This window comes from Galeopterus variegatus, unplaced genomic scaffold (genome assembly GCF_000696425.1).
Source record: "Galeopterus variegatus unplaced genomic scaffold, G_variegatus-3.0.2 Scaffold8980, whole genome shotgun sequence".
NCBI lineage: Eukaryota > Metazoa > Chordata > Mammalia > Dermoptera > Cynocephalidae > Galeopterus > Galeopterus variegatus.
Genome location: NW_007735091.1, coordinates 36,902 through 56,493, shown reverse-complemented (window position 1 = coordinate 56,493; position 19,592 = coordinate 36,902). Strand labels below are relative to the sequence as shown.

The 19,592-nt window shown below is 49.3% G+C and overlaps 1 protein-coding gene across 1 annotated transcript; it reads right to left on the bottom strand.

The window, feature by feature from the left end:
• KRT77 (keratin 77) lies at positions 1-12,272 on the bottom strand. Its single transcript, XM_008593305.1, has 12 exons — positions 11,945-12,272; positions 11,697-11,914; positions 7,167-7,226; positions 6,907-7,061; positions 5,583-5,643; positions 4,789-4,884; positions 3,450-3,614; positions 1,865-1,990; positions 1,530-1,750; positions 1,050-1,084; positions 411-587; positions 1-98 (listed from the first exon to the last, which is right to left on the bottom strand). Exons 1-12 carry the CDS (start codon positions 12,270-12,272, stop codon positions 1-3), a joined length of 1,740 nt encoding a protein of 579 aa, XP_008591527.1.
• Between the last annotated feature and the right edge of the window lie 7,320 nt (positions 12,273-19,592).

Below are 19,592 nucleotides of genomic sequence, written 5' to 3'. Positions count from 1 at the left end.
CTACTCCAGGATTCGCTTGTGGGAGGTGTTGGTGGAAGTCTGGATGATCTGCACGCGCGACGAGCCGCCGCCGCTTCTGCTGCTTGCTCCGTAGCTCCAGCCGCTGCCGCTCCCGTAACCACCTCCACGGCCCCCTGGGGAGCCCCCTCCCCCGTAACTTCCGCCGCCGCCGCCGCCGCCGCCGCCGCCGCCGCCGCCGCCGCCGCCGCCGCCGCCGCCGCCGCCGCCGCCGCCGCCGCCGCCGCCGCCGCCGCCGCCGCCGCCGCCGCCGCCGCCGCCGCCGCCGCCGCCGCCGCCGCCGCCGCCGCCGCCGCCGCCGCCGCCGCCGCCGCCGCCGCCGCCGCCGCCGCCGCCGCCGCCGCCGCCGCCGCCGCCGCCGCCGCCGCCGCCGCCGCCGCCGCCGCCGCCGCCGCCGCCGCCGCCGCCGCCGCCGCCGCCGCCGCCGCCGCCGCCGCCGCCGCCGCCGCCGCCGCCGCCGCCGCCGCCGCCGCCGCCGCCGCCGCCGCCGCCGCCGCCGCCGCCGCCGCCGCCGCCGCCGCCGCCGCCGCCGCCGCCGCCGCCGATGTTCACCTGGCTGCTGTGCACCGCTGTGGGGGAGAGGGCGGCGCACACAGGTCAGGAGAACCCGGCAGGGGCCCCACCGCGCACCCACCCCTGCACCTGCAACTCCTTACATCCCTGATCACCGGTAGCGCCCGAAAGTATTCCCACTTAAAAAGTACTCTTCCTACTACAGAGGGATGTCAGGGCTCCTTTAAGTAACACATTTTCATTGTTTATTGAATATATACCCTAAATAGCTCCAGCCAGGGCTGATTGTTAGGGTGGCATAAAAGTTAAGATAAGCAGACCTGAAATCATAACCATTTGTCTCAACGAATCATTCCTGGATTTGTGGTTATGTTTGCTTACTTTGGTGTTCACTGTATGGGACTAGAAGCTAAAATGCCAGACTGCCAGTTCCCTCCCGGTCACTTGGCCACCCTCCCCGACCCTCCCTCTGCCCAGCACCAACCAGACAGACTCTGTATCTGGACTCTGCTACTTACAGATGTTCACATGGTTCTGCAGCTCTCCTGACATCCTACAAAACCAAAGCACATGCATCAGCCAGACCCACAGAGCCAGAGGAAAGAAGGCAGGGGCCTGAAGACAGCAGGAGCAGAGACATAGGTGTGAAGGGAGAGTTGTTCCCAAGCCTTAGGGAAAAGTGTATGCATGGGCAGAGGTCAGGGAGCAGGTGGGGCCAGAGGGGTTGCGGGATTTTCACGGAACTTGTTAGCACTGGAGGTCACCACCTGGCTGTGATGGCTTCGGTTGGGGTATGGAGACATTCTGCTTGGAGGCGGGGGAATGATAGCAACACCTCTCTACTCTGCCAATTCACGCATCCTCTGCTTCTAATTTAAATGGTCCTGCTCACCCCGAGGTACTGATCTTCCAGAAAAGCTTCTCTCCAGTTACTCGGTCCCACTGCTCCGTGGGTGCATCCTCAGCTTTGGCTCCAGAGACATGGCTGCCAGACCCACCTGCTCTCCTCGCCCTCCAGCAGCTTGCGGTAGGTGGCGATCTCCACATCCAGGGATAGCTTGGCCCCCAGCATCGCCTGGTAGTCACGCAGCAGCCGGGCCAGCTCCTCCTTGGACTGCTGCAGGGCCTCCTCCATGTACTGCAGCTTCTGCCGTGCATCCTGGATGGCCTGCTCTCCTCTCTCCTCTGCACCCGAAATGGCCGAGTGCATCTGTTCAATCTGCTCCAGAGACAGTTGGAGAACAGTGTGCAGGTTGAGTTTCTGGAGCCCAATCTGGCAGGGCATTGTGGGAGGTGGTGCATCTGGTCAGCCCACCCTGAGCACCCGTCCCACCTGCTTCTTGACATTGCTGATCTCTGCCTGAAGCCTCTGGATTGTGCGGTTGAGCTCGGAAATCTCCATCTTGCTGTTTTTCAGGTCATCTCCATGTCTCCCTGCTGTGATCTGGAGCTCCTGGTACTAAAGGTCAAAGGCAGCGTCAAGGTCAGCACTTGCTGCTCACCACAAGCCCCTCCAGGAGGGAAGGGGTCTGTGCTGCTCTCCCCAGGGAGGTTCCCAGAGTAAGCCCACCTAGAGCTATGCCCCCCATACCCTGGCCAAATACACACCCACACCCACACCAAGCCTCCCTCATTCCACCAGTCTCTGGGCAAGCTCACATCCCAGCCAGACAAACCTGTTTCTTGAAGCCCATTTTGCCTTCTTTTTCACACACCTAAGCCTTCTCACTGACCCTTACCCACACTGAGACCCTTCTCTTTTTCCACCCCACCCTATTCCTCCCTACACTTTTCCAGGATGATTTCCCTAGCAGTCAAAACTTTATGTCCTCAGAGGCCTTCAGCATGCTCCAAGTTCATTGACATTTTCCTCTCTATTTCAGTTACTGTGTCTACCTTGGCCCATCGATCAGAACTCTACCTAGAGGACATGGTTTTAAAGGGGGGCTGGGAGGGGAGTTGACTCAAGGGAATCTCTGCATCCTGATGTTTTCACTCTTGACTACCTGCCTCCCACGTTCAATGCTGAAATCCATTCCATCCCAGAAAACCTGTCTGCAGGACAGTGGGACAGAGGTCAGCCAGGATTGGAGTTAGTCACAAGTAATTCACAAAGCAGATCATCAAGTGTCAGTTGTTCAAAATTTAGTGACTGGGCTATCAGCCTTTGTCCCTTCAACTACAGAGTCTTCACCATCGGCAACACTGAGGGTTGCGACCCGTTGCCGGACACGGAAAAAAGACAAAAAAGACAAAAAAATAAATAAATAAAAATAAAAAAAAAATAAAAAAAAATAAAAAGGTCCAGATCAATTTATGATAAAGAAGTATCAAAGATGTGCCCAATGACTTAGCTACAAGCATGCTTATCTAATAAATAAGGATATAATCACAATGAAATATCACACTGTTAAAAATGATGCAGACTATTTACTGTCACAGAAAGTTATTCATAAGTGATAAATTAAAAAGTACAGAACAATAGTTTAATAGATACCATTACAGAACAAAGCATGGGTTTGTAGACAGCATACCCGAGTTTAATTAAGTTCTGGCTCTACCATTTATTAGCTATGAGACCTTCAGGAAATTAGGTAATCTCACATTGTATTATTTGAAAAATGAGGATAATAATCCTTACCTCCTTGGGCTGATGTAAGGATTAAATGAAATAAAATACTTAAAGCACTTGGTGTGGTGCCTGGAACATATGAGTTCTCAATAAATGTTAGCTACAAAGAACTGGTAGAAAATATGCCAACATACTAATAGTGGTAGTGAAATACGGGTAGTCTTTACCCATAATTTCTTAAATTTCAGTAACAAGCACATTTTACTTTAGAAATAAGAGAACGACAATACAAGTTCTGTTAGGTATCCATTTCTCTTTTGGTGCCAAGTCCAAGGGCAGCACTCACCTTAGTCTGGTACAGTGCCTCAGCCTCGTCCTTGCTCCTCTGTGCAATCAGCTCATACTGGGTCCGCACTGCGTCGATGATGCTGTCCAGGTCCAGGAAGCGGTTGTTGTCCATGGACAGGATGACATTGGTGTCACTGATGTGGGTCTGCATCTGGGACAGCTCCTGAGAAGCAGGGAGCACAGGCTGATTCCTTCCACTCTCCTCCCGGGGCTTCAGTTTCCCTCTGCTGCTCCCTCAAGGCTCTCTGGGGAAGCCAGAAACCTGGGCCAGATGGGATTCTTGGGGAAAAGTTCTTTGAATTGTTGTGTGCAAGGAGAGGTAATGGGGAGAGTCTTAACTGCCTCAACTGAAAATAATAGGGACCCACACTTAGCCTCCAGGGAGAAGAAAGGAGCCTGAACTCGAGCTTTACAGACACCACCCCCACTCCCCTTACACCTCTCCTTGTCCTCTATCCCTGCCTTGCTCTGGGTTGGCCACCACCCTCAGAGGGACCTCTGACAGGCAGACTGCTCCTGGAACCCACATGAGCTCTCAGAGGCAACGGAAAGGACTCCTACCGTGGAGCCACTCAGACTCGCTTTTGAGTCCTGGCTCTACCAATGACTACTTGGATGACTGAGCAAGTCATTTAATATCTCAGCACCTCGGTTTCCTCATCTGTAGAGTGAAGATACCCATAACGTAAGTAAATCATCTGGCCCAGAGCAGGTACCCCCAAGTTAAACACGAACAGTAGGAGGACAAGGGCTGGAGGAGTACATTATCTGTCACCGCTGCACTGTGTCTTCACTCCCTTTACAATCCAGTGTCATCTCCTACAGAGTCCTCTAATAGCCCTATCAACTCCCCCGAATTAATGAGGATTTCTGGTTGGTTTTGCTCCTATGTTTTGGTCCTGGTGTTAACCTCATTTCCAGACAGACTGGGAGCCACGAAGCAGGGACATCGTCACTTTTTCCTCTCTCAGGATTATCCCTGCCCCCAATCTCCACTGCCCCCACCCGGAATCCTGAGGGTTGGGGATTGAGGGGATGGCTGACTCCAGGCCAGAGGTGGGGTGACTGGGGAGATGAGTCCCAATAAATATGCGTTCTCAATAAATGTTAGCTACAATGAATTGGTAGAAAATATACTAACATATTAATAGTGGTAGTGAGATATGGGTAATCTTTACCCGTAATTTCTAAAATTTCGGTAACAAGCACGTTTTACTTTAGAAATAAGAGAGCGACGATACAAGTAATTGTTGGGTTTCAGGCCTCCCCCTCTTACAGCCCATCCTCCTTGTGAGACACCAGAAAAGAAAGGGGTTTCACATAAGGGCTGAGCTCACCGTCATGAATAAATATTGCAGGAAATTGACCTCCCCAGACAGAGTGTCCACCCTGGACTGCAGGTTCATTTTGTTGATATAAGCAGCGTCCACGTCCTGAACAGCAAGCAAAGACAGTTTGGCTTTATTGCCTAGGCATTAACTGCCACCAGCTCAGTGGTGGCCCAGGCAGGTGGCAAAACCTCTCTGGGTTTATTTTCTTGCCTGAAAATTCATTGCCTCACTCAAATGAGGGAACTGCAGACTCTGGCTTTCCTAGCCAGAAGTAGGGGTGACAACAACTCCCACACAGCAAAGCATCCCAGGTCCTTCCCCAGGTCCCAAGGCCACACAACTGATGCTCAAGAGCTGTCAGTTAATTTAGTTGCACTTTCAGGGCCCTGGAGAGATAAGAACTCAAGGATTCATAATTAGTCATATCAGCGTCAGTTTCAGACTTACCCCTCAGTGCAAGGGCCCCACATTTGGGCAACACACACAACACACTGGCCCCAGAAGTGCCCATGTCCATGTCATGGAGCATCCCACCACACAACTGATGCTCAAGAGCTGTCAGTTAATTTAGTTGCACTTTCAGGGCCCTGGAGAGAGAAGAACTCAAGGATTTATAATTAGTCATATCAGCGTCAGTTTCAGACTTACCCCTCAATGCAAGGGCCCCACATTTGGGTAACACACACAACACGCTGGCCCCAGAAGTGCCCATGTCCATGTCATGGAGCATCCCATAGGGATTCCTTACTGTGCCCATCCTCCTAGGTCAACAGCCCCCTGGGGACTCCCCTTTCCCTCACCTTCTTCAGAACGATAAAGTCATTCTCACTGCTGGTCCTCTTGTTGATTTCATCCTCATACCTGTGGGGGGAGTCAAGAAGCACAGACAGACTGCAGGGGTGACCTTGGCACCCTGAAGTTTATCCTCACAGCAGAAAGCTCGGACTTCCCAAAATCCTTATGTCCTGCTCTCAAAGAGCCCTGCTCATGACTGTCCCCTGACAAAAGCCTGGTGCTCTCACTGATGAGCAGCTGGAGCCAGTTCCTGGCTCTCCAAGCCAACAGAGGGGACAGTAACCCAACATGGAAAGTCCAGAGCCACACAGAATGCCAACAAAGAGCCCATTTTTGTGTTGATATTTTACCTTTGTAAATGTGTCAAACTCTATCATTTTTTTCAATTGAGAACATAAAGTAACAACCACTTTTACTAAAATTTTCAAAGGGAAAAATACTTCACCTACAGTTCTGCCCCCCAACACCTCCAATGTGAATTTCAATTTTCCTGTGACTCACACACACTCAACCCTCCTCTGGCACAACATGGTAAGCACGTTAAGGTGGTCTTAACAAAAACACCCTACATCCCTCATGGGGAGGAAAAGTGAGGGAGAAGCTGCTTGGTTGCCTGCACAGCGCAGGAGCAGCTGATATGGAATTGGACACCTGTCACCCCTACCATCATTATTAATGGTATAATAGCTAGAGCTCACTGAGTGTTTAGTGTGTGCAGGCACAGTGCTAATGACTTATTAAGCATAATCCCATCTAAACCACCAGTTTTCAAAGTGTGGTCCCCAATCTACCAGCATCAGCATCACTTGGTCACTTGGAAACATGTTAGAAATGCCAACACTCATGCCCCATCCCAGACCCACTGAATCAGAAACTCTGGGGGTAGGTTCAGAAATCTGATTTCAGCAAGCTGATGCACACCAAAATTTGAGAACCACAGATCTACCTATCACAACAATCCAACAAGGAAAGTACTTACTACCTCCCACTTTACTAATGTGAAAGCTAAAGACTTAAAGAGATGAACTTGTAGGCACCTAGTAAGGGGCACAGCCCACACTGGAACTCAGGCTTATTTGGCTCCAATGCCCATGAAGCTATCCTGCCCTCCCTGTTCAATACAATTGAGAGCTGACTGTCAATACCATCCTATTAGGGCTGCCACATGCAAAATGGCACCCCCCGCAGTTATGCAGTGTGGAGTCTGCATGACTGCACCTAGTGGCCCTGGTCCCGCCCCTTACACATAATAACTGAGGCAGAATGTCTTGCCCTTGTGAATCCTTGCCATGCTTCCCCCCAACCCCTTTGCCCCGCCTGGAACCTCACTTGGTCTTGTAATCCTCCACAACATCCTGCATGCTCCTGACCTCCAAGTTCTGGCGCATCTGTTCTGCATTGAGAAAATCCACCTGCTTCTGCAGCTGACTAATGTAGTTCTCAAAGATGGGTTCCACGTTGTTCGTCCGAGTTGAAGTGTTCACCTGCTGCAGCAGCTCCCATTTTAGAAAATCCACCTGCTTCTGCAGCTGACTAATGTAGTTCTCAAAGATGGGTTCCACGTTGTTGGTCCGAGTTGAAGTGTTCACCTGCTGCAGCAGCTCCCATTTCGTTTGTAGCACCTGGTTCTGCTGCTCCAGGAATCGCACCTAAGAGCGAGAGACCCCAATCCACCCCAAGCTATGGGTTGGAGCAGCTTCCCCATGGGTAGGGAATGAGCAGCCCCACAGCATATCCAGAACTTAGAGAATCAGGATGGCTCTTCTAGGGGTCGGAGAGCTTCCCTTTCTCTAGGACCAGGACACACAGAAGGCAATGTCATTTCTGACTGTTGACCAATGACTGTAAGGTCAACGTGCCTAAAATTAACACTCTGCTTTTGAAGGTAGATTACCTCCAACTGAATGCCTTGTTTCCTTTAGCTACAACCATTTACATCATAGAGCTCCCACCCTCCACATTCAATTTATCCAGGCCAACATAAGGAAATGGTATTCTGGAACATCTGAAGCACTAACACATCCAAGTTTCTTTCTCTTTGTGGTTGAAATGGATTGTGATTGAGGAGAGAAGGAACTCTGACCATCTGAGAGGCCAGCCCATGTTAATTCCCTTTGGATTCTGACTGTAGGCTGGAAAATGTTCACAAGAGAATACTATTTCACATGGCTTATTTTTGCTGGCTTTATCAAAGCAACAGATTAGGCAATCAGCTCTCATGGGCTTGTCAGCACAGCTCGCGACACCCTCGTGGGAAATTCCTGCCACTGTCTATTTTTACTCTGTGGTGGCACTCCCAGGGAGTGGAGAATCAATTCAACACTCATTCACAGCCCTGTGCTCATGGCAGTGACATTGTGGGAACAAAAATAAAAAATCTCACGGTGCCATAGGGAGTGTCTATGTAAAACAATGAGGGGGCAGTTACACAACTCTGGGGGCTCTGGGTTTAACCCAAGTATCCCAACCACAACATCTCAGGAGCTCAGTAAAAGACACTGTGGTTCTCACCAGGCCACCCAAACAGCAAGGGCAGAGGCTGGCTTCAAGGAGTGCCAGGCCATGTTCATGTGATTTAACCACTAGAAAATTTACTGAAAGCCATTGCGTTTCCCCCAGGTTCCCCAAAACATTCCTGGGCTATGTCCCACCAGCAAAACTCAGAGGAAGCTCAGATTAACACAGACAGAATGTAGCATCATGCTTCTAGCGGAAAAAAGCACAGCCCACCCCTCTGCCTCTCATGCCCTCTCCCTACTGCTCATGACTGTCCTGCCACAGTGACCTCCCAGTGCCCTCAACACCCCAAGTCTCCCCAACTCTTTGCCTGGCGAACTCCTACTTACCCTTTAGATCTCGACTGAAGTGGCGTCCCATGGGGCTCCCCTTTGTAACCTCTCATTCTTTGCCTTTATAGCATCTACTGAAATTTGCAGTCATTTGGTGGTATTTGGGCATCTGTCTCTCCCGGGTGGATTGTGACCCCATGAAAGCAGGTGCATATCTGCTTTGTTCTCCAGAGACACAATGGACCCATGGACACACAGTGCCCAACACAGAGAAGACAATAAGTATCACAACTCATGAGATGCAAAAGCTTTAGAATTCCCTGCTAGGGTGGGCTACCCAGGCCACTCACTACCCCTGGCATGGAAGACTAAAGGTCCACTGAGCAAGGCCAGCCCAGCGTCCCAGTGGGAGGAGCTGGACCCTTCCTTTCCCTCCTGAAGACCTATTCCCTTGTCATTGGTTCTAAAAAGCCTTTGTCTCCATTCTCCTCTCTGAGGGTCCAAGCCTGACACTTGAAGGGCTGACCCAATGTTTTATTTAACATATATTTATTGAGCAATTATCATGTGCCAGCCACTATTCTGGGTGTAGGAGATTCAATAATAAATAAAATAGACAAAATCCCTGCTTTCTAGGAATTTACATTCTATTCAGAGAAACGACTATAAAGAAATGAACATGTAATATATGTGGTGTATCAAATGGGTATAGGAGCTATAGAGAAGAGTAACACAGGGATAGGAATTCTGGGGTGGCAGGTGCTGCTTTAAGTAAATAAGGTCAGGGAAGGACTCACTGCAATGGTGGTATCTGAGCAAAGACCTTCAGGAGGTGAGGGAGGAAGGGAGGAAGCTGGGCCTCTCTCCGGTGGGAAGAGTTACAAGCAGAGGGAATGGCAGGTTCAAAGGCCCTGAGACAGGCCTGTGCTTGGGGTGCTGGAGGATGGAAAGAATGCAGCACTGTGCTGGAGAGCAGGAGAGGTGGCAGAGTGGGAGCTCAGGGTCAGTGTAGACAGGTGGGAGCTGGTACCTTGGGGCGCTGTTTTCCAGCCCTCACTTTGCTGCTCGCTAGAGCTTACAGTTTGAGATCTTTTCCACCCCGTGAGGGCAATGTTGCCTAATTCTCACAAACTTGAGGCAGGGGTTAGCAGCAGCTGTGGGTTGGAGGGACAGATCATATAAGGTCTTATAGGATTTTGGCTTTATTCCAAATGAGACAAGAAGCCAATGGAGGATTCAAATGGAGGAGTGATGTGACATGCTTTTAAAGGATGGCTCTGCTGTGGCATTGAGATTAGGCTGTATAGGGTTAAAGGTGAATGCTGGGAAACTAGCATCAGAAGTCACTGTACTAGAAGCCTCCCTTCCATCCATGCCAGAGCCCACCTGGCTGAGGAACCTCTCCTCATGATCACTACAGGCCATGCTCTTAGGGAAGGATAGGATGCCAAGATTTCTTGCACCTTGGCCTCTGCCCACAGCCTCACACCATAAAACTGGGCAGATGCCCTGTTAACAGCAGGAACCATAATCAAATGAGAGTCTCAGGAGACCAGTTGCAGCAGCCTGTGGTCATTTCACTAACCTCTAACCCTCTGTTTTCCCTGATCTTCCCTTGGCCCACCCTTGACCTCCCAGTGGTGTGTCCTTCGACTTCACCTCTTTGATCCAGTCAAACCCTTCCACTCCTTCCCTGTGCCTGAGATATGATGATATTCAGCCAAATTTCCCATCCAGGATGATCGTAAGTAGCCAGAAGCACTTTGCTCTGTTGAACTCCTTTTTGGCTATCTCTGGCCCTCAACACTCATCCCTCCTCCTTCTGCTCACACACTCTGTCCTGTCCCCAGCATTTACCTGGATATCAGGGGCCACCTCTGCAGCCTAACAGTGGCCTCTGCAGTCAGACCACAGGTCAAGCTCTGGCCTCAACACTGAACTCCTGTCAGGACTGAGGGAAAATCAGTGAGTGTGCAGGGGCCTCTGTGCTTCGTGGTACTTCCCACCACATCCCTGAAGGCAAAGTACTTTCCAGGGAGCCTCCGGCAGCTGGTGGGCCTCCATGTCTGGCCAAAGGCAATGCTGGAGGAAGGTCTTTACCATGGCTATTCCACCAGCCTCTGCCTGGTGATATGAGCCCAAACCAGACCTGATCTGAGGTTTATTCGGGGAACTAGGAAGAGGGGCTTCCATAGCTCTATCTAGCCCCTTCTTAGCCCTGAATCAGCTAAAAGAGGAACTCAGACAGAATCCTACACTGTATGCTATTGACTTTAGCCCCCAGAGACACCCACTTACTGGAGCATTCACCTAGGCTCTGCCACAGCCTACCCAGCCTGCTTCTCCTACCCTGCCTCTGCAGCTTCATCTCCAACAACCCCTTTGACTTTAGCCCCCAGAGACACCCACTTACTGGAGCATTCACCTAGGCTCTGCCACAGCCTGCCCAGCCTGCTTCTCCTACCCTGCCTCTGCAGCTACATCTCCAACACCCCCCTTCCCTCTGTTGTGCCACTTTCTCCATTTAAAATCCATTTTAATCACTTGAAATTCCCTAAAGGTGTCACACTTTCATGCTTCCTGGTCCTTCTACCTGGAAATTCTCTCTTCCCTGGGAACTTGCTTGACTCTTCTTCCACTGAGGTCAGACCTGGGGTCCCCAGTGAAGCCCACCTGGAACCCAGCAGGCAGAGTTCATGGCATCTTCCTTTGAGGTACTATGGCCCAGAGAGTACTACTCCTATTAAAATGCTTCCCTCACACTGTTGTAATTCTCTCTTCTTTAGATATGGGGCTCCTTGAGGGCAGGATCTGTGTCCTAGTCACCCCTGTAGCACCCGGCACAGTGTCTGGCATAGATTATATGTTAGTAAGTACTTGTGGGCTGAATGGGTGGATGGATGGATGAGTGGACTGATAGATGGGTGGGTGGATAGATGGGTGGATGTGTGAGTATGTGTGTGTATGTATATGTGTATGGATAAATGCGTGTGTGTATAGATGGATGGATAAATGGGATGGATGGATGGATGGGTGGGTGGGAAGTAAATAATGATAAATGAGAATGAGGTTATTACACCATGTATCGATTGAGTAGTTTCACACCCCTTATTTGCTATCCAGCAAAAAGGAAAAGATAGAAATAAATCCCCCCACAAAGACAAATTGAAGCCTAAATGAGGTAAATGCTTTCCTAAGGTCCCAGGACACACACGTCTGGAAGTGATTGTCATGTCACAATCAAACTGAAATAGCACAGTGTGGTGAGAGGTGGCTCTCTTGGCCATTTGGTCAGTGACCAAAGACTTTACCTGCCCATGAGGTACTCACCTTGTCAATGAAGGAGGCAAACTTGTTGTTGAGAACCATAATCTGCTCTCGCTCCCGGGTCTTGATTCTCTGAATTTCAGGGTCCACCTCCAGGTGAAGTGGCTCTAGGAGGCTCTGGTTAATGGTCACCTCTTGGATGCCCCCCGGAGGACAAGAAAGACCAAAGCCCCCAAGCCCAAAATTGCTAGCCCCGAATCTGGCACCCCCAAAACCACCTCCTCCATGGCCACCACCCCCAAAACTACCACCTCCAAAACCACCACCTCCAAAGCCACCACCCCCAAAGCCTCTACCCCCTCCAAATCCTCCTCCTGCTCCCCCACCCTGGCGGAAACCACTGGCACTTCTCCCCACTAGGCTAACGGAAATGCTTTTACTACCACCCAGATTGTAGAGGCTCCTAGAGCCAAACCCCCTTCCATAGCTCCCATACCCACCACCACCACACCTCCCTCGGGCCTGACACACAGACCCCACAGCCCGGCTCCCACCACCACGGCCTGCAGAAGCGCTAGTACTATAAACCCGCTTGCTCCTTGAACTAAATGCAGACTGAGAACTAAATTGGCGGCTCATGGTGCTGGAGCATCAAGAGAAACAGACAAGAAAAAGGGCCCAGGTGGAAAGAGGCAGAAACCAGGAAGGGAAGGAGATATGACTCCTGTGGAAGAGATCTGGCTCAGTCCCTATATATACATGCATTTGCTGGGCTGGGCACCTTCAGAATCCTGGGAGGGGAGTATTAATGTTTAGTTTGCCTGCCAGCAACATCTGTTTAAAACCTCACACCTATGAATTGCAGAAATTACATTGTAGACAAACTTCTCAAACTTGATCATTTATCATTCATCTCTTGCCATTTAGAGATCAGAATGCAATAATCTCTTGGGATCTAGTTGCTAGAAACTCCTATACAGTTTCCCCCCAAATCATTGATCTCTTCCTAAGAAACTGCACCACTGAGTTGTTTGTTTTGAGGTGTGCCTGGGAGATCTGGGGCAAAGCTAGGGGGTGTCTAGCTACCTCGGGACCACAGCTGGGACAAGGGTGGAGACACCCACTGTCATAGCATTGTCCTGATGGGACAAAATTTTTGTTCTGACCTCCTCACACTCTGCTTCTGCTCCCTACTGTTATCATCCACCCCGTGCACCCCAAATTTTATCACATGAAACATGGTATTGTGGTCACTGAGTGTAAGTGGAAGCTCAGAGACTGCCCAAAGTTACCCACAATGTGTGCTGCTCTGTAAGCCTCTGGCTTCTGAGGTCTGCAGCTGTAGATTTGCTGAGCATATACCACTAGCTAATATTGTCTTCTAGACCAGGAGACAAACTATCCCAAAATATCTCTTTTTCCATTGTATCATTTCCAATCTGTTATAGACAATACTTTTGTAAATAGAATAAAATAAATTGCATTTTAAAAGAGATAAAAAGAAAAACGAAGACATACAAAATGCAAGCCCTAACACTATTTTTAGATTCAACAACATAAAATTATTCTACTGCTAACAATAACAGTAATAATAAAAAGTTTCTAAAGGATTACTCTTAAATTCTATATTTATCATGAACCAGTAACAAAGCACCCATGTACCTTCACTGGTCTGTGCCCACACTCTGAGAAGGGCTGTTCCAGACAACATGCCTGGGGTGAAGCTCATTCAATGAGCATCGGCGTCGGCCAATAAAAACACGTATTTGCCCTCTGGACTCAAATAGCTGTGGCTTTCATCTAATATGTAATAATATTTTTAAAAGAAAAAGAAAAAACCTAAAGGTCCAACCTCAGACAAAGGCTAAGTGATGGCTTGCCCACTTGGATGTAATTATTTAAAGTCACGATCATTGTGGAGATGTGTAGCAGAACTGGAAAATGCTTGTGATACAATGTTAAATGAAGGGAGCAGCATACTCAGTGGGATCTGTGCTATGAAAATTGAAAATTCAGAATGCAAATAAGGCAAGCTTTAAAAGCAACACAGAAAGTGAATTGATTTATTAGGGATTGTGGGAGGCTTTTCTCTAGTATTTTAAATGTCTTTTTCCTTTGCGTTCATATGATAAATAAATATTCTTGCTAAAGTTGGGGCTGAAATCACAGCTGCCCTAAAAGATGGGGCAGAAATTTCAATAGAGGTGAGAAAGGGCAGATGGTAGGAAGGAACAAGAGGGGTGTCGGGGAGCAGCAGTGAGAAGACCTTCCAGGGCTGGGAGAGGCCAGGAGGGCAGCTTCAAGCTTCCACACCTTCTTATCATTTACCTCTGTTTAACATGCTTAGTAAGTTTTAGTGGGTCATCTCCAAGAGACACTGGAGTAGAAGGGAGAGTGAGCCTGGAACTTATAGACAGAAGAGATGGTTTTACCTCCCAACCTTGCTTCTCTTGGCAAGCCTCAGATACTTAAAGAATCATAACGTCTATTTCTCAAGAATTCAGTGCTATAAGGTGAGATGGGAGAAAGCACAGAATCCAATAATACCTTAAACAAACATAAACAGAGCTGCTCACAGATCCTGGTAGGATGACAACTGTCCTGCTTTGCCCGAGATTTTCAATGCTTAAACCAGGACAGTCCTGGGGAAGTCAGAATAGCTGGTCACCCTAGTTCTAGACACCTTCAGTCTACATGTCTCTAATCCTAACCCTAACATCCTTGGGAAGCTCTTGGTAGGAGAGGGAAGCCAGTGCTTGGCCCCCAGCACAGAAAGATAAGAGAACCAGTAGATCCAGAAGAAGGGAAGAGAAGAGAAGCTAGGGAATGGGATGGCTTAGTGTGAGAAAGTTGCCTGAAGGCAAGGATTCTCAGTCAGGAGAGGCAGAGAGAACAAAGCAGGGAGAGGAGGCAGAGGTCTGGCAGAGAAAACCGGGAGTGTTATGGAGAAGGGACAGGAGGTCCCAGGCAGGAAGCAGCAGTGGTGTGGTGAAAAGATCCTTGGGTTGGGCATCTTAAAATCTGGCTGTGAAACCTAGGTCTGCCCCTTCCTAGCCCCACAGCTTAGACACCTAACTCTTTGAGCCTCAGTTTCCCAGCCTCTAAAATAAGAATACCAGCTTCACAGGGTGACTGTAATGAGTTGCTGAGATCAAATATGGACAAGAACTTTGTAAGCTCTAAGGAATCATACAAGTGGGGCTCATCCTCCCAACCTCTCACCAGCCTTCCCTGAACACTCTAGACCATGGCAACCCACCTCTCTCACCAATGCTTTTCTGCACCACTCACTGCCACCCCAGTGACAAAGGAGGTGCATGATTAACCCCTCCACATATGTCTCCATTGCTAACTAAATAAACAGGAAGCTCCTTGATGTTGGGATGAAACTTCATGGACCAGGAGCCCCTTTTCTCCCCCAAAGGTGCCTATGGAATTGCTGGGTAAAGTAGGACAATAACACGGACATGGCCAGTTGAGTGACACTGCAGACCAGCACAGGGACGTCTTGGAAAACCAGGAGCTTGGGCCTCAGAATTAGTCAGCCTGGAGGTGAAGCACAGCCCCACCTCTGACTAATTTTGTGACTGAACTACTTACTGAGTTCTCTGGACCCTGCTCATCTGATGTTTAAAGCACATAGCACAGCACTTGAAGATAGTAACTATTTTTAAATGATTGCTATTATTACTGGTCTTATTGTGTGGCTATGGCTACAGCATCGAGACCTGTGAGTACTATGAGAGATTTTAGAAACAGAAGCAACTGGAGAAGCTTTCACAGAAGCAAAGGCTGGGCTCTAGCTAACCTTGAAGGATATGTTATGCAGCATGTCCAAGAATACAGGAATGAAGGCGGTAGAATGGATATCTGAACCAAGGCATTCACACCCTGGAACCTAGGTGTACTGAAGAGGAAATGGGGTCCTTGGAGAGTGATGTGCCCTCTTCCCCCTCTCACCATCTCTCCACCTGCCACCAGTGAGTTTCTCCTTAAAAGGAAATTGGGAAGACAGCTTGCCCAGCCTGTCTCCCAGGTACTGAAACCCAGGGCTGCCAAGAGGGTGAGGCCCGGAGCAATTATCAACCACCCCAATCAGTCTCGGGCAACAGTGGGAAGCAGGGTTCGAGAGAAGCTGCTGGTGCGACCTGCAGAGGCAGCCCGCGCAAAACTATGTCTCACCTCACCCAGCATCTCCCAGGGTCTGGAGGTGGATATCAGAGGTGAGGCAGGGGTGTGGGGACAGTGGAAGGGAGGGAGGGAGCATCTCACTCACCAGCCCCCACCCAGGCAGAGGGGAGAGCTGCAGCCCTGGTGTAGGTATGAGGACCTTTAATCTCCTTGATATGGGAGCTTTTTGACTTGTAATCGGCAGAAGAGAGGCAGTGATGTGACCCAGATCAGGAAGAGCAGCCTCCTGGGACTGAATAGAAACTCCTGGCCTTGGCTTCCCGTACCCTCAGACCACTCTTCTCCCTGCATAAGAGTGTCAGAACCAGACACGTGGCCTAAATCAGCCCAGTGCCTTTGAAATAGCTACAGACAAAGGAACTTGGTCAAAGTTACAGAAAAAGTTGGTGGTACCGCTAGAACTAGGGCTTGGTTATCCTCCCTCCCAATCCAAAAGAAAATAGGGAGACCTGCGAGAAATTCCCAGGTGCCTCTGTACTCCTGCAGCCTGGCAGAGATGAGTATAGGGGGAGCTCCACCTGCAATGTCTAACAGGCCCTGCATACAGGGGTGAGAAGGCAGTGCCGAGCACACAGGAGCATCACTGGTGAATCCTCCTGAGCGCTGGGTTAGGGTGGTGTTTGGGGCAACGACTAAGGCCTTAAGCTCCTCCTCAGGCCCCAAGCCAGCCAGGACCTCACCTTTGAAATCCCTTTGACTAGAACCTCAGGGCCTCCCTAGAAACTAAAGATCAGGCTGTCTCCTCCTTCTCGTCAAATCTAATAGGTACTCTTGGGTCTGAATATTGCATGGAAGCCCTTACGATGCCTCAGAGCAGCTCTGCAAATTCCCATGGTTAAAGTCCAGAGATAATATTGTTCCAGGCATGTTATGGCTCTTACATCCAACATGCTGGAAGTCATGACTATTGATACAGCCATTTATAAAACGAGCAGCTTTCTCCTGTCTCTGAGGCAAAGAGAGAAGCTGGGCAGGTGCAGACCCAAAGGAAAATAAGGCTGCAGGTTAGACTTGGATTCAATTCCAAAAGAAACAGTGAGGTGCCAGCAGAGGAACAGGGTTGTCTGGGCCAAAGATGCTCCCATATGTTAGATCAAAGAGGGAGACAGGGCAGACTCAAGGTTATAGGGCTAGTTAATGGTGGGGTGGGAACCAGAATTGCAAGTCCATGAGCGGAATATGGGACCTGTGGCAAATTCCCAGTTCATGTCTCACCTTGCCCATAGTGGGAGAGATTAGAGTGCTATACAAACATAAGCAATTAACGACTTATTATTATTCTCTCCATTTAAAGAATAGGCAGGTTTCTGAAACATTGGCCATAACTAGCAAAGACCCTTTATTGAGCTCTTACAGTGTGCCAGGAGTTAAGCAGGTGACGTCATTTCATCTGTACAACCACATTTTACTGACATGTTTGGGTGGGCGTTGGGATGTGGCCAAACAGCCTGCCCACAGTCTCACAGCTTGTGAGTGGTGGGCCCAGATCACACCCAGGCAGCCTGGTTCCAAAGCTTGAGAATTTCTCACTGAACTGTGTTTCTTTCTGTTTTACAGGGAAATCAGGAAGGCTTTGGAATTAGGCAGCTGGAGTTTAAATCCTGGCTCCACCCCTTACTAGTTATATGACCCTGGATAAGTTTATTCATCTCTCTGTGCTTTAGTTTCCTCATTTATAAAGTGTAGGTAATAACACTGCCTACCTCATAGGGCCGTGAAGGTTAGATGAGGTAATTCATAAAAAGTTCTTAGCACAGTGCCACGCAAATAACAAGAGAGCATCAATTTTAGCAATTATTATATTAGCACAGAAGCATATTTCTACAACTCAAACCATATTTCCCATCCAGCTTCCCTTAACAAATTAGAAAGTCATTTCGAGCAGGAAAACATGACCCTGTGATATATTGTAAATCATACCAAAAATGTGAAAAAGTTTTCTCTCATCATCTACTTAAAGGAACTTGACAATTTCTGGATAAGTTTGATACAAATCAAAAGTTATCTTCTGTCATTAAGCTAAAGGCACCTCTCTCGGAGCTGCAATTGCCGCCTAGGAGAGATATGTGGCCAACAGTGGGCTTGCTTTTTTTCTTCACGTTTAGAGAGCTTGTTCATCATAACTGAAAGTTTGTGCCCTTTGACAAACATGTCCCCATTTCTCCCACCCCCCCAACCTCCGGCAACCACCCTTCTGTTTCTATGAGTTCCACTTTTTTAGGCTCCACATACAAGTGATATCAGACAGTATTTGTCTTTCTGTTTATGGCTTATTTCACTTAGCATAATAATGTCCTCCAGGTCTATCCATGTTGTTGCAAATGGCAAGATTTTCTTCTTTAGTATGGCTGAATAATATTCTATTGTGTATATATATACACCAAAATTTCTTTACCCAACACTTAGGTTGATTCCATACCTTGGCTATTGTGGGTAATGCTGCAATAAACATGGGGGTGCAGATATCTCTTCAACATACTTAATTTTCTTTGACTGTTTACCCAGAAGTGGGATTGCGGGATCATATGGTAGTTCTGTTTTTAATTTTTTGAGGGACCTCCATACTGTTTTCCTTAATGGCTGTGCTGTACCAATTCACATTCCCACCAACAGTATGCAAGGCGATCGACATCACTAACCATCAGAGAAATGCAAACCAAAACCACAGTGAGATAGGGTGGCTGTTATCAAAAAGATGAGAGATAAGAAGTGTTGGCAAGGGTGTGGAGAAAAGGGAGCCATGGTGGGTGGGTTTGTTTTCGAGAAGTGAGGCTACAGCCTCTCTGAGTGCTGGCTGTCCTGAGACAGTCCCCGTGCTTCCCTTTCTCTGACTTAGACTATTCCAAGTAAGCTTTTCACTGTAGAGCTAGAACATTCTCTGTTGAAGCTGCAGTTGTGCATTGTCGCATGTTGTGTTTTTCTAGCCTGGTGTGTATTTGGCTACCTCGTGGCTGTACGTTTACTTAGCTAAGAGTTTCTGTGATCGCCCTAAGGTGCGTCCTCTCTTCTTCTATGTGACATCCTCCACGCTAGTGAGGACACAGTTTATATGGAAGGTACACACACATCCTCCTTTGCACACTTGCCCACTTTTATTTTGCCTCTCCTACCTCATGCCACTAGTTTGCCATAATGACCATGGAATCCAGAATAAAAATTCTACCACGATGTCTGAAACACAGTGCATTTTATTGAAGATACAGAACAGAGAACTCCTTTCTTGGAGCCATGAAGGGACAAAACCGGTCATGGGAAATCAAAGCACCAGCAGGAAGTGTGGACCAGGGGAGCCCCTAGCCGCAAGAGTTGGGAAAGCGTTGGCTGGGCCTCGCCCAAAAGGCAGTGAGACTTGTGGCTAGGGTGGGGGCACCTTCGGGGCAGCTGCAGTGCCCTGTGACCTGGCCTTGTGGGGGTAGATGGTTTTTCAGCCCCATTATCCTTCCCGGCTACTTCTGGGCTGCTGTGCCAGCCATTTGGGAAGGTGGAGCAGGTAGAAGAGGGAAAGAGTCCTGCGAGGATGTGAAAGAGGGCGCAGAGCTGGGGTGTGCCGACGGGCGGAGGCGGCTGAGGGTCCGGGGACACCTCAGGAGCCGGGTTCAGAAGTTGTGGTGGGGCCGCGGGCTCTGGGAGGAGCTTCGTGAGACGCGGACCCAGCAGCTACTGCCTCCGCCCCCGCTGACGGCACCGAGCCCCCGGGCCGGAGGAGACCCGCGCCCCGCGGAGCCCCAGCTGCCTCCACCCGCGCCGCCCCGGCCTCCTCCGCGCGCC

Bases quoted from the DNA above. Each gene is read 5' to 3' on its own strand.
- KRT77 (XM_008593305.1), bottom strand. From the start codon at position 12,272: ATGAGCCGCCAATTTAGTTCTCAGTCTGCATTTAGTTCAAGGAGCAAG. The intron at 7,227-11,696 runs GTGAGTACCTCA...TCTCGCTCTTAG, and splicing joins TTGCCTCCTTCATTGACAAG to GTGCGATTCCTGGAGCAGCA. The intron at 7,062-7,166 runs GTGAACACTTCA...CTGCTGCAGCAG, and splicing joins AATGGGAGCTGCTGCAGCAG to GTGAACACTTCAACTCGGAC.